The sequence below is a fragment of the Gekko japonicus genome, unplaced genomic scaffold (assembly GCF_001447785.1).
Source record: "Gekko japonicus isolate JY-2015 unplaced genomic scaffold, Gekko_japonicus_V1.1 scaffold1178, whole genome shotgun sequence".
In the NCBI taxonomy this organism is placed as follows: Eukaryota; Metazoa; Chordata; class Lepidosauria; order Squamata; family Gekkonidae; genus Gekko; species Gekko japonicus.
In genome coordinates, this window is record NW_015160247.1 from 548,959 (window position 1) to 568,032 (window position 19,074).

The window sequence follows — 19,074 nt, forward strand, 5'->3', positions numbered from 1 at the left end:
TCATGTTAATACTTATGCTATGATTCTGTTTCTTTCTAGAGGTCCCAGAAGTCTAATCGCCAAATGCTAATTGAATGTCCTATGTTGTTGATTGTACTGTCTTCACTGTGTGTAATCCGCCTTGAGTCCCTGTGTGAAAGTCAGACTCTAAATAGTATAAATAAATGGATTTCATCTCAGTCCATTGATGTTTTTTTCATTGCTGTTTGTTGGTCCTGCAGTGAAGCATTATTGTTATGGTTATTCCTAAAGTTCACCGCAATTCACTAAAATCACAGAATAGGGGAAGGAGGAAGGCAGAAAAGAAAGGAGTCAATTTGGAAAAAGCCAGAGCAAGCAGATGTGCTTTTAGGAGGCACTTGAATTCTAAGGAAGAAAGTAGAGTGTCCCCTGGAAGAGCATTCCGCTGATGTGGAAGTTGGAACTGAGACAGACAGAGAAAGAGGGGCGCAACCCAAATCAGACTCCTGTGGTGTCTCTGGGAAGTTCCCTACAGCTGCCATCTGGCTGCAAGGAAGGCAAGTTGGCTTGGTGGAATCTCAACCCAGTTTGTGGCCCATCATTCATCTAGTTTGGTCCTCAGAAGGCATTCCTAGCAGGTAGTATTCAGTAGAAGTCCAATCAGTAATGCAGGTGACCAGGTATTACTCACCTGTAACAAAAGTAAAGGTAAAGCGGCACTGCAGCGGGCAGCAGATTTGCTAACCATGACAGGATTGTGTTGACTTGTAGCACAACAGCATTTGTGTGTCAAAGGCAAGACAGAAATGTGCTACCTGCTCTGTAAAGGGCGCTGTTAATCCAGTGAAGCTCAAGTTACAGGGCCAGAACAAAACATCCTTTTATGTTGGCCGAGCATATCTGGAGACTTTTTGTTCGCTCTGTTTTGTTATCTGACGCTTGTATTTCAAATGACTTTCCCACATTGCATTTCAGTTAGATGCCCTGAAAATGCATGCTCGGGTTTCAACGTGTGTAAACAATTAGCTGTGTTTGAGTAGGCTAGTAAAATCATTTGAGAGTTTTAATACGCGGATTTCTGGCAGGCTGCCTCGGCTGGAGTTTTTGTAAACAAAAGTCTTTTTTTAAAAAAAGTTTCTTCTCACATGTGGAAATGGTGCCGTACTGTAGCGATCAGTGGGCTTGCCTGGGGTGTGTTTGATGGGTGACAAGTTCCTTCTCTCTGGGCCAAAACAAATATTCCTGCTAAGCCTTCAAGATATTTCATGAAAAGTGTTGTGCCAGAAGGTATGCTTCATTTCTGCAGAACAGAATGGTAAGTGCTATGTTTGTGGTGTGGCTGGCAGCCCGCCAGTGATTACTAGATACGTGAGCCAAGCTGTCAAGCTTAAAGGGCTATTTATGGGGAGAGAGAGGGCTGTGCATCCAGTTCTGCAGTGTGGTGAAAGGTTTCTAGAGGGCAACCCTTTCACCACACTGCACATTTGGACCTATGGTGCGTAGCATTGTAAGACATCTCCCTAAAGAAAGTGCTGCTGTCCTTGCTAGCTGCTGTCCTTGCCCAGTGGGCATTGTGAGAGGAGCAGAAAAAAAGCCACAGGGAAGCAACAGAGCATGTGTAGTGCATAGTTCAAAGAACACATGAAATGCTCTTCCGGACTCTTGGAATTGTAGAAGTGATATGGCAAGCAAGCTTTTCCTTGCCTGGCCAAGTGTTTTTATATGCAAAAAGGGAAAAGGTTGAGGCCCTTAGCCTGGATTTGCGGAGGCAGAAAAGTATTTGTTGATGCTCTTTATGTAGCTCTCATTTTCAGTTGCTCCTCTTTGAAAAGTTCTTCCTTGCATGCTCTTTCCCCCCTACCCTACCCCCAGGTTTTGGAATCTCTCTGATATGGGGAGACGCTGGATTTACAAAAAATATTTCCAAATAGTAAATTGTCGGCGATTATAGAGAAGCCAGCAAAACAGTAGCACAAGATAGGCAGGGATGGAAGATCGGGGCGTTTTTGAAGGGCATGTTCCCACCTCTTCTGTGTCTAGAGGGGCAGAACTCCAAGGACTTGGGTCATTTGTGGCAAATCAAATGAAACATTGTGCAGTCTATGTTGAAGTGCTGAGTCAATCAGTCTGGCACCTGGTTCCACATAAGCCAAATTTGTGAGGAATGCGCTCAAATTCTTCCACATTATGCCTGTGCCAGTAGGAGGCAGGCTTTGTGGAGGAGCTCTCCTTTTAGCTTCCTTAGTTCTCAAAGGTCATCATGCTGTCTTGAGAATATTAAAAAACCTGATGTATTCTCTCAGTGATGATTGTGTTGTCAGCAATGTCTTCCAATTTCCAGGGAGTTCCTCCATTTTTGATGGACATAGTTTCTGTTTATATCTTTCAAAAAAATTAATTATTGGACTGCAGTCAGAATTAGTTCTGGACACGGACAGGGAGGCAAAGATGGTGACCTTTTTATTCCTTATGCTAAGTAAAACGTAACTGCTCAAAAAATAAGCCCCGGCATCTCAAGACTGGCCCTCCTGAGCATTTAAACCGAAAATGTAAGGGGCTCGAAAAGTGTGTACATGAGATACACGAAGAGAAGCGAAGCATCCTCATGAACTCACAAATCCACTGGATGGGTCTGTGACAGTCTGCCTTTGGCTTAGCAGCTTGGTGTTCTCTGGAGAATAAACTTTGCAGAACTGGCAATAGGCAAAGTAAAATCCCCCCCCCCATAAGGTGTGCTTTGTGAAGGACTGTGAAAGGAGCTGTTCTGCTTACAATAAGGAGCCCAAAGGATGTACTGTATGCAGTGCTTCCCCCTGAATTCTCCTGCACCACACAAAGCAAGCTGACACTGATTTACACACCTGCTGGTAGTAGCTTAGCAACGTCACCGAGGAAATGGTTCTTAGGAACTTCTCTGGATGCAATTCATTCTGTTAAACATAATCGCGGCAAGTTGTAAAGCAGAGGTCAAGAACTGCTTAACAACTAACTCAAAAGGTGCTCTTATTTTGTTGACTTAAGATAAATATTCTTCAAGCTCCCCCCCCCCAACTGTAAGAGGAGAAAATACAAACAACAGACTGGCTCAGTTGTTTTAACAGGCTGCCCCGTAAGTTAAACCGGGGTGCTATTGGTTCATGTGAAACTGTGCAGATATCTCACAGAAAGTCTTGCACTCTCTCTTAAAACATTGCAATGTGTATGTTCTCCTGACCTGGATGGGCCAGGCTCGTTACATCTCGGAAGCTTAAGCAGGGTCGGCCCTGGTCAGTATTGGGACATGGGACATCTCCAAGGAGGTCCAGGGTCACGACGTAGAGACGGGCCATGGCAAACCACCTCTGAACATCTCTGGCCTTGAAAACCCCATAAGGGGTCACCATATGTCAGCTGTGACTCGACGGCACCTTCACACACAGGCACGTTCCCAGTGTACTGGACAGGGACGGAGGCCATTGAAGAAAGAGAGAATGTGTTAAGCATTTGAATCAGCATGTCTTTCTGCAGAATCCGGTAGATCGTGTTTGTGCAAACATTTGTACTGGTTGTTATGTCTCATTCCAGCACTTCTGGGTGTGCACATTATACTGGCTGTGGGGGTATCCATCTCCCCCTCCCCTCTGTACGTGGTTGCAATGTACCCTATGGCTCCTCATGTCCTGTGGCCGGGAGGAAGATCCTTGGAGTATGGAATTGCTTTAAGTAGCAGTTTATAGCTTTATAGGAATTCTGAGAATTCTCCATTATAAACATTGTGCTGTTTCGCAGGTGGATTCTTTCCAGCTGTTCTTTATGGTGGATGTCTTTTTTTTTTTAAGGTTTATTTTGGTAGCATAGGCACAACTATGCCCTGACCTGAATGGCCCAGGCTGGCCTGATCTTGTCCGCTCTTGGATACTAGGCAGGGTCGGCCCTGGTTCTTACTTCAGTGGGAGACCACCGAGGAAGTCCAGGGCTCCTATGTGGAGGCAGGCAATGGCAAGCCCCCAGTGAACGTCTCTTGCCTCGGAAACCCTTTGGGGTTGCCATAAACTGGCTGCGACATGACAGCACTTTCCCCCACCACCGAAAATGACTCTGTGGTACTGGATTTAACACACAGTTCCTGTTTGCACCCCCACATTATACAGAAAGAGCCAGTTGCATCCTTGAAGCCTAGGGCAATGCAAAAACATGTGTAGATACAAATCATAGTTTAAGCCTTGGCACATGACAGCCTGTTCATAATTGCAGCTTTCTCATCTTCACCGTTTCCTCATTTGTCTTATCTTGACAATAAAGTAGATTCCTAAGCTCAGACTTTGGGATGGTTCTGGTGGGTCATGGCTCCATCAGGCCTGGCCCAAGAGGTTTTGGTGCGTGAAGCAGAAAGTCCAAATGGTACTATTCCACAGACACACACACACACACACACACGCAAGAACAACACTTTGCCGTTCTTTAAGAGCAGACAGTTTTCTGCATGAGGAGCAGCTGCAAAATTCTGTCTTATGGCAGTGACTGCCTTGAAAAGTTATAGCACGAAAATGGTAATCGTGCTGCCTCCCATGCTCCAAAACAAATATATTTCCACGCCGACAGTGAACAGCAAACGCAGTGGCTTTTGCATAGTGATGATGGTGTTTTATTATTCAGATTGTTTCTGGGGTGGCACATAAGGGTTTTGATGCAAAACAGTGTTTTATTAGACCACTTTTTTCCCAATGCACAGAATTCTGAAGGGCTAACAAAACAGTTTTGGTTTCTTTTTCAGAAATCACATCCTGGTAGTTGCAATCATGTTTTTAAAAACAGCTGGATCTCAAAAGGCAATGAGAAATGAAACCGAAGGGGCATCTGCTCTGCATGGCTCTCTTGGGATCAACATAATCAGCAGGAAAACAGTTCATCCACAGTAGGGAAGCAAAGGGGGGGGCTTGGAGGGGAGGTAGAAGAGTTTGCCTCATCGGAAGCTCCCGTTCCCCTCTTCTGCGGTCTTTCAAATTCCTGGCTCACAGCTTGAATGATTGGGGTTTGTGTGTGTGAGAAGAGAGGCTGGACCAGAGGATGCCTTCCTGCAGGCAGATGGCCGCTGAGCTCTGTCCCTCCTCTCTTCCTTTGGACTTCTGTGCAGTTCTGGTCACCACACCTTAAAAAGGATATTATAGCTTTGGAAAAAGTGCAGAAAAGGGCACCTCGAATGATAAAAGGGTTGGAACACTTTCCCTATGAGGAAAGGTTAAGGCGCTTAGGGCTCTTTAGCTTGGAGAAACGACGACTGAGGGGTGACATGATTGAGGTTTATAAGATTATGCATGGGAAAGAGCAGGTAGAGAAAGAGGTACTTTTCTCCCTTTCTCACAATACAAGAACTCGTAGGCACTCCATGAAATTGCTGAGCGGTCGGCTTAGAACGGATAAAAGGAAGTACTTCTTCACCCGAAGAGTGATTAACACTTGGAATTCACTGCCACAGGAAGTGGCGGTGGCTACAAGCATGGACGGCTTCAAAAGGGAATTAGATAAGCATATGGAGCAGAGGTCCATCAGTGGCTATTAGCCACAAGGTATAGATAGGGGCTCTGGGGCCAGTGATGCTCTGTCTTCTTGGTGCTTGGGCTGGTCAACAGTGGGAGGGCTTCTAATGTCCTGGCCCCACTGGTGGACCTCCTGATGGCACTGGTATTTCTGGCCACTGTATGACACAGAGTGTTGGACTGGATGGGCCTTTGGCCTGATCCAACATTGGCATCTCTTATGTTCTCTTATGTTCGTATGACTTCAGCCGGAGGGCCAGCTAAAGACTGGGAGTTGCTGCTGCAGGCTGATCTCTGTTGTGGCGACACTCTGGTTCCTACCTATCTGGGAAAGGCACTTGGGCGGGGGCGGGGATTGCTTCCCTCTCTTTGTGTTTATGTGCAGTGGATCCCCCTCATAATGGCTTCGTATGCGGCATACCCACTTTCCTAGTATAGATAGTGGTTGAAACTTCCCTCTTAAAAATTCAAAAATTCAAACAATCCTCCAGTGTGGTTCTAGCAGCTACTGTTCTTCAGGGACATTATGTGGCTTTTGAACAAGAATATTTGCTTACTCTTCTGGAGACCCCATTCTTCTGTTTGCTGTGGGTTGGGTGGGTGTTTGTTTAAGTATCTGAACACTGCTGTGGGGTCTTTTGCCCACCACCAACTTGCTCAGGTTAACTGTAAAAGAGGCCAGCATTTTGAGAGTGCCACTGAGAGAAAAGGAACAACATATTCGAAGCAGAGTGCTCATTTCTCTTCCCCCTTTGTGTTCTTCTTAGGCGACGTCTCTCCGGTTCACATGAATCCCGTACTGCAGTCACAGTTTGTTCCTCTGGCTGAAGTCTTGTGCTGCGCTATCTCTGATATGAACGCAGCTCACGTGGTCGTGACGCAGGAAACCTTACTGGATCAGTTGGGCAAACACTACCCAGGTAAGCTGTTCCATTGCAGGTTGTTGACGCTCAGAATAAGCAGGGCTCTAATCGGGGGGGGAGCTCTCAGGTACGGAGCTCCGGAAGAGAACCTCTAGGGGGCGGGGCGGTCACGTGGTGAAGCCCCGCCCCCTTCTTTACCCCGCCCTCTGCTTCGATCCTCATTCCGTTTGGGAATGAGGATGAAGCAGGAGGGTAAGTAGCTGGGCCTTCTGACACACTTCCGGTGATGTCAGGGGGTGTGGCCTTCTGTCACTTCCGGTGATGTCAGGGGGCGTGGCATATGCAAATAAGTTATGCTAATGAGTTATGCTAATGAGCTCCGGCAGCTCTTTTTCTACAACAAGACCCCTGAGAATAAGTATTCGACTCGGAGGGCTGGGCAGCCAGCAAAGCAACAGGCCGTGAGTTACCTGGGAACCGGAAAGCAGTGGTGATAGTCATTCTGCATTACCACAGGACAAAATAAAGTGGAGGCTCTAAGGGGTCAAACTAGGTAGTGACAGGAGACTGATGAATAGATCTCCTGCTGTTTTTGAAACGGCAAACAACTTTCTTTGGGTCTCCTGCCATTCCAGTGGGGGAGAGATTTTTTACCCTTGCCCATGCCATATTTGTGAACTCAAGCACCTCCCCCTGCTGCTGTTTGCTGTACAAGAAAAACATGGTACAGGCATCATAGGATGTCTGTTATGTACCTATATACCCCTACCCCCGGTATTGTATATAGCATCCCAAAGGGATGAATTAGATAACTACTATCTGCATGTGTGTGTCATGGTGGTGCTGGATTTAAACCCACACATGATCTGGGAGTTTTTTGTAGTTAAGAAGTTTTAAAAGCAGCAGGAAACCTGCAGAAACTTCCTGTCCTTACATCTGGCTTGACCCTTGATGTTCCACAGGGCTTTGCATTGCAAATAGGGTTTACTAGTTAACAGATGTCAAATTCGTGTGTGTTGGGGGGTGAAGACTTTAAAAAAATGTGACTATCTAGAAACACTGGGATAAGGAAAAAAGAATCTGGTATCAGTAGCTGTCCAATATGTGTACATCTTGTCACAGTAAATAATCATGTTTTACATTTCTAGGTCAGCACTTAAAAACACATATTTGCTGCATATACCTCTAAAATATAAAGTTATCTTTAGACGTAGTGTATTCAGGAAAAATTTTAAAAAACCTTATCAACAGCATCCATGTTTGTTTGGGTTTTAGATATTTATACCCAGCTTTTCTCCCCAGTGGGGATCCAGAGTGGCTGACAACATTTGTCCTCACACCGTCCAATTTATCCTTACCTCAGCCCCTCCTGCACGTAAGCAATGCTGAGAGAGAGAGTGACTGGCCCAAGGTCACCCAGTGAGTTTCCATGGCAAAGCGAGGATTCAGACCTGGCCCTCCCAGATTCTGGTCTCTTGTTCTGACCACTGCAGTGCACTGGCTAGATGCCACTACCTGTGTAAACAAAAGCCGGCTCCAGGCATTCTCTCACACTCCCCGGTTACCAAGAAACAGAACCCAGGATGGAGGGGGCTGCATCACTGGAGAGGCCGACAATGCAGAAAGACACAGGTTTGATTTTCAGCGGACAGAGTCACCAGGGCAGGGGGGGTCAGTCCAGCCCCCATTACTTTCCCCCTTAGAAATTAATGGGAACCATTCCGTTCTTCAGAAGAAGAAACAACTCCCCTGGAGGCCCTGTTATAGTGTGGGCCCAGGCCTGCCCTTCTCCCCTGACGAGGGTTGCCAAATCTGTATTGGGAAATCCCTGGAGGTTTGGGGATGGAGCCTGGGGAGGGTGAGGTTTGGGGTGGGGGTGGGGACCTCACTGGAGTATAATGCCGTAACGGTCACCCTCCAAAGCGGACTTTTCCACAGGGGAACTGATCTCTGTTGTTTGGAGATCAGTATGTAGATCCTGGAAGATTTCCAGGCACCACATGAAGGTTGGTAACCTTACCCCTAACACTGGGTGAGCAGGCCCTCCCCGATGAGAGCAGGCCAAAGGAGCCCTGCATTTGCACACAGAGAAGGCAGCAATGCACAGTTCCTCCCCCTTCACCGGGTGTGTGTGTGTGTGTGTGTTTCCCCAGTAACAGCCCGTCCTCTAAGCAGGCCCTGCCCATCATAATGATGAGTTCTTTACAGATCAAAAGATATCACCTCTGCCTTTACAGACAGCCCTTCACACAACCATTTCCAGAAAGGCAAGGAAACTTGTTTTTGGCTTGGCCAACTCTGATCCCATTAAGGATATGGGAGGTTGCCAGGATTAAAGAGCCAGTTTGGTGTAGTGGTTAAGTGTGCGGACTCTGATCTGGGAGAACCGGGTTTGATTCCCCACTCCTCCACTTGCAGCTGCTGGATGACCTTGGGCAAGCCCTAGTTCTCTCAGAGCTGTTCTTGAAAAAAGAGCAGTTTCCCTCAGAGCTCTCTCAGCCCCACCTACCTCACAGGGTGTCTGTTGTGGGGAGGGGAAGGGAAAGGCGTTTGTAAGCCACTCAGAGACTCCGAGTGAAGGGCAGGGTATAAATCCAATCTTCTCGTCCTCTTCTGCTGCTATGGATATACTAGTGACATCTTCAAATGGGTCTTTCTTGTCTCCTGGAATCTGGCAGAATCTGGGGAAGAAAGACTTTCTCTAAAAAGTATTCCCAATTATACAGAAGGAAAAGTGCTCTTTAGGAGATCTTCCTTGGGCGTGGCCTGCAGGCTTCTGCTTGTGTCCATCATTCGCAAATACTAGGGGGAGCCATTGCAGTACAAGGACGCAGAGGCTGAGTTCAAATCTAGCCTCTGCCATGAACTGGGGAGCTGCCTAAGAGTGAGCTGCAGCTTCCCATCTGCATGAGGAGAGAAAGGCCAGCTTAATGGGGCTACTCTAAGGCAAGGATGTGATATTTGCTGGAATATTGAGGAAGCTGGTGTCTTTCTGTTCTGTTTTGCAGGGCAGCGGATCCAAAACTTCAGGTACACTTTTGTTTAAACTGGGGGAAAAAATCAGTCAGTTTTCATGGGGGAAGTTTGGTGGTAGGACTAATAGCTAATTTCTAACACTTACTATTCAGTCACGCTGTGATGCATCTTGTTTCACCATTAAGCTCAAGTTGCCAGCTTGGCTTGCTTCAGTGCATCTCTCCATGGTCTTCAGACTGTGGGATATCTGAAGTTTCCAAGGATATCACCACAGCCCCTGTGGGTGTGAAAGGTCAGCATACCATAGACTACAGAAGGCCTCCCATATGGAAGTAACGACTTCAGCCCCTTAGATGTGTATCTGCTGCCCCCTAGTGTGTGACTTGGAAGAAGGCATCCTTCTTTTTGCATTAAAAGAAAGCGCTTGCTTGGAACCAGAAGCTTGGAATCCATTGAAATATACTGATCTAAGAATCCTGAACATGTGTGGTTTGGTGTCTCCGTGTTCAGGACTAGCTTTATAATGAAGCAGTTGGTATGGGCAGTAGGTTCCACACGGGGAAGCCTTTTTCTCCAATCAGTGGTATCTTTCGATAAAAGTGTGTTGCTCACATCTCCAGTTTCTAGCTATACATGTTATTCTTTAGCAGCTATTTCATAACATATATTTGGGAGTAGATCCTAAATTTGCCTTCTGCTTATGCTGTACTTCTACTTGGGAAGATTCTTGCCAGTTCTCCCCTTTCACTCCAGCCCCTGCTTCGAGTCCTGTGGTGTTCCAGGGGGTCTACTAACAATCAAATTTGAGGGTCATAGAAGACCATTGTGGGGGCCAAAGTGTTGTCATTTATGAAGTAGAGCTCTCCAGATGCTGTGTAAGATTCTAGCTATTCCAAATGCGTATAAAAACCCGGAGAAATGATTGAGAGGACACAGATCTTCATTTGGGTGCTTTCATTTGGAAGTTCTTGTTTGTGGACTGAGAGCAGGAGGAGGCCTTTCACCCTAGGAAGAAATGTATTTATTTGTTTATTTCAATTTATATTCTGCCGTCCCAGCAAGCAGGCTCAGGGCAGATCACAGAGCAAAATCTAAAACGTATAATTAAAAATGCATACATATCAATATAATTTAGAGAACAATTAAAACAGCATAGATTGAAAAACAGGCCACACTGTTTATTTACATAGATTTCAGCTGGTGACATTTATATGAAGGTGGTCGGTGTTGGTAGCGACAGGCAGGCTGGGAAACTTTCATTTTTCTCTCAGAGCTAGATGTTTTCACATCCTATGGGGAAGATAAGAAATCCCTCTGATACCCAAACACCTTTCTATTGGCTGATGAATTCTGGCAGGGCCATGCAGTCAGAACCCAGATTGACTGGGTCCTTTCTGTACACATGCAGGGGGAGAGAGTTGAAAATAAGCTCTCCAATATGTGTGTGTGTGTTTGAGACAAGGGGAGGGGAGGGTGTTTATGTGAATGACAGCCAGAGAGCATCCAGATTAGAATCTTGGAGACCCAGGTCTGAACCCTAACCCTCTGCCATGGAAGCTTGCTGGGTGACTCTGGGTCAGTCATACACACTCAGCCTAACCTACCTCACAGGGCTGTTGTGAGGATAAAATGGAGGAGAGGAGAACAGCAGAAGCCACACTGGATCCCCGTTGAGGGGGGTATAAATGAAGTAAACAGATACATTTGCACCTTCCGGGGGGGGGGGGGGGAGGAGGGCGAGGAGAAGAGCCAGATGCCAGGTACTGTAGTTTCCAAGTGAAGTTATAGAAATCTTCCTGTGTTTCATTTTCTTTGTTAGTATCTGCACCATAATGTCTGTAGCCTGTACACACTAGAGACGTGCTCATAGAAAAGAGCTTGCATTTGTTTAAGATTCCCCACCTGCACAGCCTTGCTGTGGCCGGCATTACCGAAACACCCCTGTTTGATGCTCCTCCTGGCATCAAGCTGGAAAGGGAGTAAAAAGCCGAGGAAGTAGTGGCGGCCATTGGAGGGAAAGCCAAAAGCTCTTGAGAGACATAGTTGAAGAGCTACAGGGGATCCCTGCTGGAAAAAGTGGGTTTCCCACGGCAAAAACATCTTTCCTCCTGGCTTCTGAGCAGGACTCAGACTCCCTTGCCTGCTGGGGGGCTGTTTACACAAGGCGGGAACAAGGGCGGCTGCGCAGACACTGGTGTGGTGACATTACAGTTTGAACCTTCACTCAGCCACCAGCTTGCTGATCCGGCCTCCTGTGTTGGCCTCTGTCTCATTAGTAAAGCTCTTCACTGGCTTTTGTAAATGGTTTCTCTGCCTGAATAAAGATTCCAAAGTATTTTGCTTACTGAATATATTCTGGAAGTACTACTACTACTACAACTGCTGCCAATGTTAACATATGTTCATCTTTACTGTTCTAGGCATTGCAGCTCCCACACATGATATTTTATACAATACCCTTGGAATGCTAATTAAAGAACGGAAGATCTATCATACTGGGGAAGGATACTTCATAGTGACCCCAAACACCTATTTTATCTCTAACAATGCTGTGAAGAATAACAAGAGGGTCCTTTTAGAAGATATTGGCCCTCGGGAGCCATCCGTCACGTACCTGGTAAGCATGGAGGACTCTACAGAGCCGATGAAAGAGGATTTCCCTATTGGCTTCCACTGCAGGTCCTGTCATTGTTTCCCTGACCATACTGCGGGAAGTGAACCTCAGCAGCTCTCAAATCATGAACTTAATGGGAAAAGTCAAAAAGGGTCTTGTGAATCCAGGTTCTCGGTTCAGAATCCAGCCACCGATACACTCCCTGGCCGCCATTCTTGTGAAACTGCTCGCTCCTCACATTCTGTGAAGGAAAAAGAGAAGGGTAAAAAATTTGGACTGAGCCTTTTCTGGCGCAACACTTCTAAAAAAGAAAAACCCAAGAAAGCATATTCCTCGTTTTCTGCCCAGTTTCCTCCAGAAGAATGGCCAGTCAGGGATGAAGACAGTTTGGATAATATCCCTCGTGATATTGAGCATGAAATTATCAAACGCATCAACCCTGTGCTGACGGTAGACAACTTAATTAAGCACACAGCGCTGATGCGGAAAATTGAGGAAGAGAAAAAATATATCAATAAAGGAACCTCAACAGAAGTGTTGACTGTGAAGCACAAATATCTTCCCAAAGGGTGTGGGAGGAAAAAACATAGCAGGGCTGTAAAGCATCGCAGGAAAGTGCAGTCTGGCAAAGAGAAACAGATCAGCAAACCACCAAGAGGCTTTAAAACAGACGACCTCATACCAGCTAACAACAAACTGGGAAACTGTGCAGAACATCCATTCTCCTGTATGACAAGTGGATCTCTGCTTTGTGATAAACAGCTGTGTGAGAATGCAATAGAGGCTGAACCATGCCTTGTATACAAGAAGGAAATTACTAACCCCTTTCAAGATATTCTGTGTAGAGGGAATAAATCCACAAAAGGACATAGACGTCAGAAACATGACTATGTAAAATCCACAGTTCCTAGATCAGAGAAGAGGTTTCTACGGTCCGACTCTTTGGATACTGTGGACTATAAAACAAAACAGCAGTCTGCTATCAAATGTGGTGACAAAGATGACCGGAAAAAACATCTGGCCACAGACTGTTCTAGTCACCGTCACGTCTCAGGCTGCTGTGCTGAACACTCACAGTACCAAGCTTTACAAAGAGATGGCAAATATGGATCTTTGGAAGAAAGTATAGCTTATAAACATGATGCGCGTCGAGGAGCAAGCCCCAAAAGTATGGTGGAGAACCAAGCAACTCCAGAAACTTACACTGTACTCTTGGATGGATCGGAAATGAGGTATCCACAAGCTTCCAGTCATGTTCACCACTGGGGCGAAGCTGGCCTGTATGGCTTAAAGGATCAGGATTTAGGTCAGTTAAAAAGTGCATGTTTCCCCAGTGATACAGAGGCTACTCACCAATCGAAGCAGTCTGAAAATGCTGCCACACAGAGACCTAATGGGGATTTAAAGATGGAGCTGCAATCAAGCGACACTAGCAAATGGCTTGAGTCTGTGAACCCACAATGCAAACGATGCTCCTACGACAAGCCAGCTCCATACCCCAAAGGGGAGGATGCTGATGCTTGTGGTTCACTGGGTCATGGTGGCAAAGAGCAACTGTGTGCGGAAGCACCTGAGCTGCCATCCAACCAACCTCCGTACAGTTCTTCAGACACAGGGAGGCGAAATAACACAGAACACAAACTGGGCACTGGCATGTCAGGAAGCAGTAGTATCAGTTCTCACTTCCCAGGGCATGGAACAGATATAGACCGGGTTGATTCTTGGGGGCATGAAGGGAATGGGTTTTTTAGCATTACTAGATCAAACAGCAGCCACAAAGAGTATCAGAAAGTCAGCACCGAAGGAGAGAGTTGCGTCTGCCGCCAAATATCTCCGTGTGTTTACAAAAGTGATGAAGAGATCGTGGCTCTTGGTGGACGTGGGCAAGCACTGGATACTGTTGATACTTGCGTGTTTCATTGCTGTGATTCAGAGGCCAGAACTTGGCAGGAGTCTGTAAATGAAGTGGACAAGAGATTGGCATCCTTGGCTCTGCCATCAAAAGGCAGAGAAGTTAAGACAAGGATCATGGAAAAGCCACAGACGTTTGATGATGTGTCTAGCGCTGCCGATCAGTGTCCCCAGCATGAACAAAACCACTTGGAAGGGATAGGAAGCCACAGCATCACAGGAGACAGTGGAATAGATTCTCCAAGGTAAGAGCACGTGTTAGTGGCGTCTCCCCCCCCCCACAGACCAAGTCATTGTTTAATGCAGCACTGAAGCAGTGCTTAATGATGGTTTCTCCTGTATCTAGCACCTCTCAGGAGTGCATCTGAGCCAAAGCACAACCCTGTATTAATCTAAGAATATAACAAAAGAATCCTGCAGGATCAGACCCGTGGTTCATCTAGTCCAGCATTCTGACTCGCACAGTGGCCAATCAGCTGCCCTGGAGGACCAATAAACAGGATATAGGGGACAAGGCCTTCCTCTGATGTTGCCTCCTGGCACTGGTATTCAGAGGTGTGCTGCCTCTGAATGTGGAGGTTCCCTTTAGTCACCATGGCTAATAGCCACCGATGCGTCTTTACACATGAAGTATATATGAAGCTGCCTTATACTGGTCCATCAAAGTCAGGATTGTCTACTCAGACCGATAGAATCTCTCCAGAGACTCAGGCAGACAACTTTCATATCACCTGCTGCCTGGTCTTTTAAACGGAAGCTGCTTGGGATTAAACCTGGGACTTCCTGCATGCCTAGATACTCTGCCACTGAGCCATTGCCCCTTCCAGCCATGAATCTCTACTCTCCTTTTAAATCCATCTATACCTATGGCCATCACTAGATCCTCTGGCAGTGAATTCCACATTTTAATCGCTGCATTGCATTGGCTTTTATTTTCCCTTTGGAATGCACTTGATCTGCGAGTTCTTAGTGACTGTATAAATGATACGCCCGCATTGCTTTAACACTGTTTTTGTGAAGGATAAGGGCAAAAATATGCTCTGCTGTCATAACTGCACAACTAAATCTACAAAAAAACCCCAAAACTCAGATACCTAATGCTCATGCCTTTTGCACCATACATTAATGAGTGAGATTTAGGCTGATATTGCCTCTCAGATTCTAAATTAGAAAGGTAAAAAGGATGTTGTAGGAAATCTAGTATGGTGTGAAGAACCTAAAGGAGTAACCACTAGAGAGGTCTCGGTGACTCCACGGGGCAACGTGTTTTAAAGGGGTGTGAATGAAACAAATCCTTCCTGTCCAGTGACGTTGTGGCTTTGGGGGAGGGGCTGTGGTTTAGGGCTTGAAACATCTGCTTGGCATGCAAAAGATCCTCAGTTCAACCCACCTGGCCTCTCCAGTTAAAAGGATTGGGTGGTGGTGGGTGATATTTAGGACCTCTGCCGAAGATCCTGGGGAACCGCTGCCAGTCAGAGGGGGAGGAAAAAAGAGCAAGGAGCAAGGTTAGGAGCATCTTATTAGATCTTTTGGATTCCAATTTGTTTTGCTTAATTCATCGGGGTTCTAGTAAAAAGTTAAAACAGATACAGTAACCTAAATATGTCAGTTACAATGACCATGCAGAATAATAATTGAGAAAAAAATTATTGAAATGATTTAAGGCACACCCTGAGCATGGCATAGGGAACCTAACATTCTCTAGTGTGATACAAAAAAAGTACGGTTTATAACCTGAAATCTTTTTATGCTGAAAAAGACAAAAGAACAAAAGAAACACCCCAACATTTGTACAGGGTCCATATAAGAAAAGCAGACAATGTGGCATACTTTATACAGAAACTTCTCTGGCTCCCACCTTGGTCAAATGGATAGGTTGGGTAGAGTTCAGGGTTTCTTTTGTAACCAGGTATGATGCAAGAAATCCAGACGGCAATACTTGTCTGGTCATGGTGACAAAACGTTCAGTCCTTTAAGGACAAAATGGTGTCAGACATGAGAGAAGGGCCAAGGAAAATCAGTCCAGTAAGTGGGGACGGACAAAGAGGTACAGGAGTGAGAAGCAGAGGTGGGTGAGGAACCTCAGTCTTTTCGGCTGAGGCAGGCAGGGTCTGCTGAGAACTGTAGATGGGCAGGAGCAGGGCAAGGAAATAGTTGTGGGAAATGGGCGGGGTAGGAGGCCTGGCAGGTCCCACAAGCCACGGAGGGTCAGGCAAGCCGGATGCCAAAGGGCCACTGTGTACAAGAGCGGCTGGGCCTCTTGCACAGTCATGGAGGTGCATTATCATTTGACCAAGGGTGCCAGAAGCTCAGCCACAGAGTCTAGAATAGTCCTGTGGGTTCTCAAGCTGTAGGGGTATGCTTGGGAGGGGGGCAGTTGCATCATTTGTATTGTCCAAGAATCGGCTGAAATGAAAACAGAAGATCGTTGAAGTCAGGTAGCCATGATAGTCCATAACAGCAAAATAAAACAAGGGTCCCGTGGTGCTCGAAAGACTGGTTCCGCAGTTGCTACTGCTGACTCATGAAATCTTATACTGGGATCCATTTTGTAAGGCTTTAAGCAGACTCCTGTTTTATTTAAAATCGAAGAATTTATACGCTTCTGTCTGAAAGGGATGCACCGTCAAAAGTGAAATAAATGCTTGAGTTCGCATAATACTCTTCAGCTGTTGACAAAGTAAGAGCTACTTTGTTGAGCTAGCTGCTCTTTCTTTGGAAAGTGCTTCTAGCTAACTTTTAGGTTTCCCTTGCTCGAAAGCCTAACTTTTAGGGAAAAGAATAATTTTGAGTTGCCGAATGTGAAAAAACTGATTTCTTAATGAATCTTCTCTTTTACCAAATTATTATTTCCAGAACACAAAGTCTAGCATCTGCTAATTCTGCCATCTTGGAAGGACTGAAAAAGAGAAGAAGCTTCTTGATGAACTTGGAAGGCATAGAGAAGACGATACAGAGTGGCAGGGGTCTCACGCGAAATTCCTTGCTTCAGCTGACTCCGGTCATGAATGTTTAATTTCCCCCTGCCTCTCACCAAACTCTTGAGAATTCCTTTGTAAAACTGTGAATATATTTACTATAAAATCCCTAAAGCTACAATATGTTAAAGTGGCTGAATTCATGATATTCTCCTTTATGAAAGCTTTGTGATAAACTTTTTATATTAAAATGGAATCCTTTTAATACTTATAGAGGTAATGCTTATTTGCCGCAATAATGCATTGAGCGTTCTTCATGGCAGCCTTTAGACCCAAGCAGTGCTGGGTTGAACATATTTAAGACCTGAAACAATAGTTTCAAACCAACCAGAAGAAAGCCTGGCCTAGCTCTTATCTTTGTTATTAGTTGCCAGAAAGCACATGAAGCTGTCTTACACAGCGTGAGACCATCAGCCTGTCAAGATCAATTGTCTACTCTGACTGACAGTGGCTCTCCTGGATCTCAGGTAGAGGTCTATTCACATTGCCTGCTGCCTGGTTCTTTTTAACTTGAGATGCCGAGGATTGAATTTGGGACTTTCTGCATGAGAAGCAGGTGTTCTACCACTGAGCCTTGGTCCCTCCCACCTAATCTATTCTCAACACATCCCTCCCAGCCATTTTTAAGGTATACATGGTAGATGAACAGACAACTTTTTCTATTGTCTTTCACTCCAGACCTGACTTCAAATAACTGGGCACAAGCCTTGGAGTTTTGAGTAACAAACATGAAAAGTGAAGGATTTCAAGAGCAGAGATAGGTTTGCTGTCATGTTGTCCCCCAAAGGCTTCCACATTCAAGGCACTCCCTGGTGCTTGCTCTGGTTGAGATCACCCATGTTCTTTAACAATCCCCATCATAGAACTGATCTTTTCATTTCTCTCCGACGTTTTTGGAAGGAGTTTAATTGGGAGGAATTAGGATCATTGCTAAAGCAGAGCAGCGTAAAACAAAGGGTTGCACTTAACTGTAACTTCTGTTCCTCAAGTGGTCTTCTGTGCAGGCACACAGTGGCAGTAAAGATCACCACAATTTAAGATAAGGTTAAATTATTAACTATTTCCTTGGAACAAAGCAAGTTTTTCAAGACACTGGCTTGTTCAGAAGATTAGAAAGGGGAGCAAGCCAAGCACAGTAATACCTCCGTTGCATTTCATTGGCTCATTTCCTGCAGATTATTTCTGTAAAGGGCATGGGGGGAGGGAGTCAGAAACATGTGACTGACCAGTTAGTGCTGACTGGACAGCCAGCTGTTTCTTGCGTAACAATGGCAGCAGGCTGCCACAGGCTCCTGGTTGCTAAGCAACAGCTTGAGGGTCAGTTGGCAACTGGGCCTGAAAGTGAGAGAGCAGGGACTCAGAGGGAAAAGGGTTGGATCAGAGAGAGAGAGAGAGCATCCCAAAGTGACACCTGCTCAGAAACAGTGGATGCAAGAGACGGCTGGATTGCTGGGCCTGGAAGGAGGGAGACCCTGGAAAAGACAGAGTGGCAAGTCCCAGACCCAAAAGACAGCCATTGCGGGGAACAGGCCTCTAAACCCAAAAGTCCCTGATGAGAAATGGTGCCTGTAGTAGGCCTTTTGTCATATATCAGTGCCACTGTACACTGCTTTGGTAAAACCTTACCTAGAACACTGTGCTCAGTTTGGAAGGATCATAGGCGTAGAGTTCAGGGGGGCGCAGGGGCGGGGGCTACCTCCGAAATTTTCCGGGGGAGTCTCAGCCTCCCCCGGGGCTTGTGATGCTTGCAAAAACAAAACCCATCCCTCTTCCCGGTTTGAAAGCGGAAGGTTTTTTTAAACTTTTTTTAAAAACTTTTTTTTTTTGCCAGTTTGGGGGCGGTCGCCCTGGCTGTGCTCGTCCAGCCAGCTCAGCACCTCCTCCTCCTGGTCCCCTCTGTCGGCGGGGGGAGGGAGGGAGAGAGAGCGCCAGGGGGCTGCTGCCGCAGAGGATGCCGGACCTTGTAATCCCCGCGCTTTGCTGGGGGCGGGGACTGAGCAGCCTGCCGGGAGAGTTTGGCCCCAGTTCCCACGTGCAGCAGCCGGTGTGCCTGGCGAGGAGAGGGCGGGCTCCGCAAGCCCGGGAGGGGGAGGAGGAGGAGGAGGGGGAGCCGGCCTCACTCCTTGAAGGGCTACCTTTCTGCTCCCGCCTGGATGGCTGCAAACAGCAAAGGCTCTTCTTCCTCCCAGCCTCGGCGGTCCGCGACTCCCCCAAGCTGCGGGTCAGGCAGGCTCGGCAGAAGCTGTGGCCGCACT

The 19,074-nt window shown here is 46.5% G+C and overlaps 1 protein-coding gene across 1 annotated transcript; it reads left to right on the plus strand.

Annotated features, from left to right (window-relative positions):
- The first annotated feature begins 6,252 nt into the window (after positions 1-6,252).
- STOX1 (storkhead box 1) lies at positions 6,253-16,857 on the plus strand. The gene is made up of 3 exons (XM_015413921.1): positions 6,253-6,397; positions 11,737-14,086; positions 16,698-16,857. The coding sequence occupies exons 1-3, from the start codon at positions 6,265-6,267 to the stop codon at positions 16,855-16,857; spliced, it is 2,643 nt and encodes an 880-aa protein (XP_015269407.1). The 5' UTR covers positions 6,253-6,264.
- Positions 16,858-19,074: the final 2,217 nt, after the last annotated feature.